The 1,120-nt window shown below is 52.3% G+C and overlaps 1 protein-coding gene across 1 annotated transcript; it reads left to right on the forward strand.

Annotated features, from left to right (window-relative positions):
- The first annotated feature begins 160 nt into the window (after window positions 1-160).
- Window positions 161-873, forward strand: LOC102307421 (zinc finger matrin-type protein 2-like). The gene has a single exon (XM_042213563.1). The coding sequence runs from the start codon at window positions 191-193 to the stop codon at window positions 794-796; it is 606 nt and encodes a 201-aa protein (XP_042069497.1). The 5' UTR covers window positions 161-190; the 3' UTR covers window positions 797-873.
- The last annotated feature ends 247 nt before the right edge of the window (window positions 874-1,120 follow it).

Raw genomic sequence — 1,120 nt, forward strand, 5'->3', positions numbered from 1 at the left:
TTGCGCGCTGCCGCAAGCCTCTCTGCGATTGGTGCGTGACGAAGCTGCGCGCGCTCTGCGGAAATATAAGCGAGGCTTTTAGCCAGTCGGGCCACATTTTCTCTTAGTCTTGATACTACGAAGAGAAGAACCTGTCAAAATGAGTGGTTGCGGCAAGACTGGAGATTTTTTCCGGTCACAAGTAAACAAGATGACGTCTGGCAGCAGGTCGAGTGAAAACGACTTCCGTCGGAAATGGGACAAAGACGAGTACGAGAACCTCGCCCAGAAACGTCTGGTGGAGGAGAGGGAGCGTGAATGGCGAGATGGAAAAACTGCGCCGCCGGTCAAGCGGGACCTCCTGCATCACCGGGACTACACGGTGGACCTCGAGTCCAAACTGGGGAAGACCATCATCATCACCAAGACCACACCGCAGGCCGAGATGGGCGGGTATTACTGTAACGTGTGCGACTGTGTGGTCAAAGACTCCATCAACTTCCTGGATCACATCAATGGCAAAAAACATCAGAGGAACCTGGGCATGTCGATGCGGGTGGAGCGCTTGTCTCTTGATCAGGTGAAGAAGAGATTCGAGGTGAACAAGAAGAAGTTGGAGGAGAAGCAGAAGGAGTACGACTTCGAGGAGCGCATGAAGGAGCTGCGGGAGGAGGAGGAGAAGGTGAAGGCGTACAAGAAGGAGAAGCAGAAGGAGCGGAAGCGACGGGCGGAGGAGGACGTGGACTTCGAGGAGGACGAAGAGATGGCGACAGTAATGGGCTTCTCTGGCTTCGGCTCGTCCAAGAAGAGCCACTGAAGCTCCGCCTCTCTCAGGCAGGAAGCAGGTTTCTGCCCCGCCCTCTCTACATCAGGCGGCGGTTCGGACTTAGGCGGAGTGGCATTGGCACTCGTCTTGGACTCTTACTTTATTATTTGTTGAGCTAGTTAATAGGTATGCCCTCATCTGTTATTATTTTTTGAAAGGATGCTTCCTGTTATGCTGCAGAGTGCACGCGAGAGTTCAATAAACAAAGTCACCTTTTGGTGTGATCAAAGGAGCTTGCAAAGAAAAGCGTCTGGACTTCTTTAAGTTGCTTGAAGACGTTTCACCTCTCATCCGAGAAGCTTCTTCAGTTCTAAG

This window comes from Haplochromis burtoni, unplaced genomic scaffold, assembly GCF_018398535.1.
Source record: "Haplochromis burtoni strain Fernald_Lab_line unplaced genomic scaffold, NCSU_Asbu1 Contig_454, whole genome shotgun sequence".
In the NCBI taxonomy this organism is placed as follows: domain Eukaryota; kingdom Metazoa; phylum Chordata; class Actinopteri; order Cichliformes; family Cichlidae; genus Haplochromis; species Haplochromis burtoni.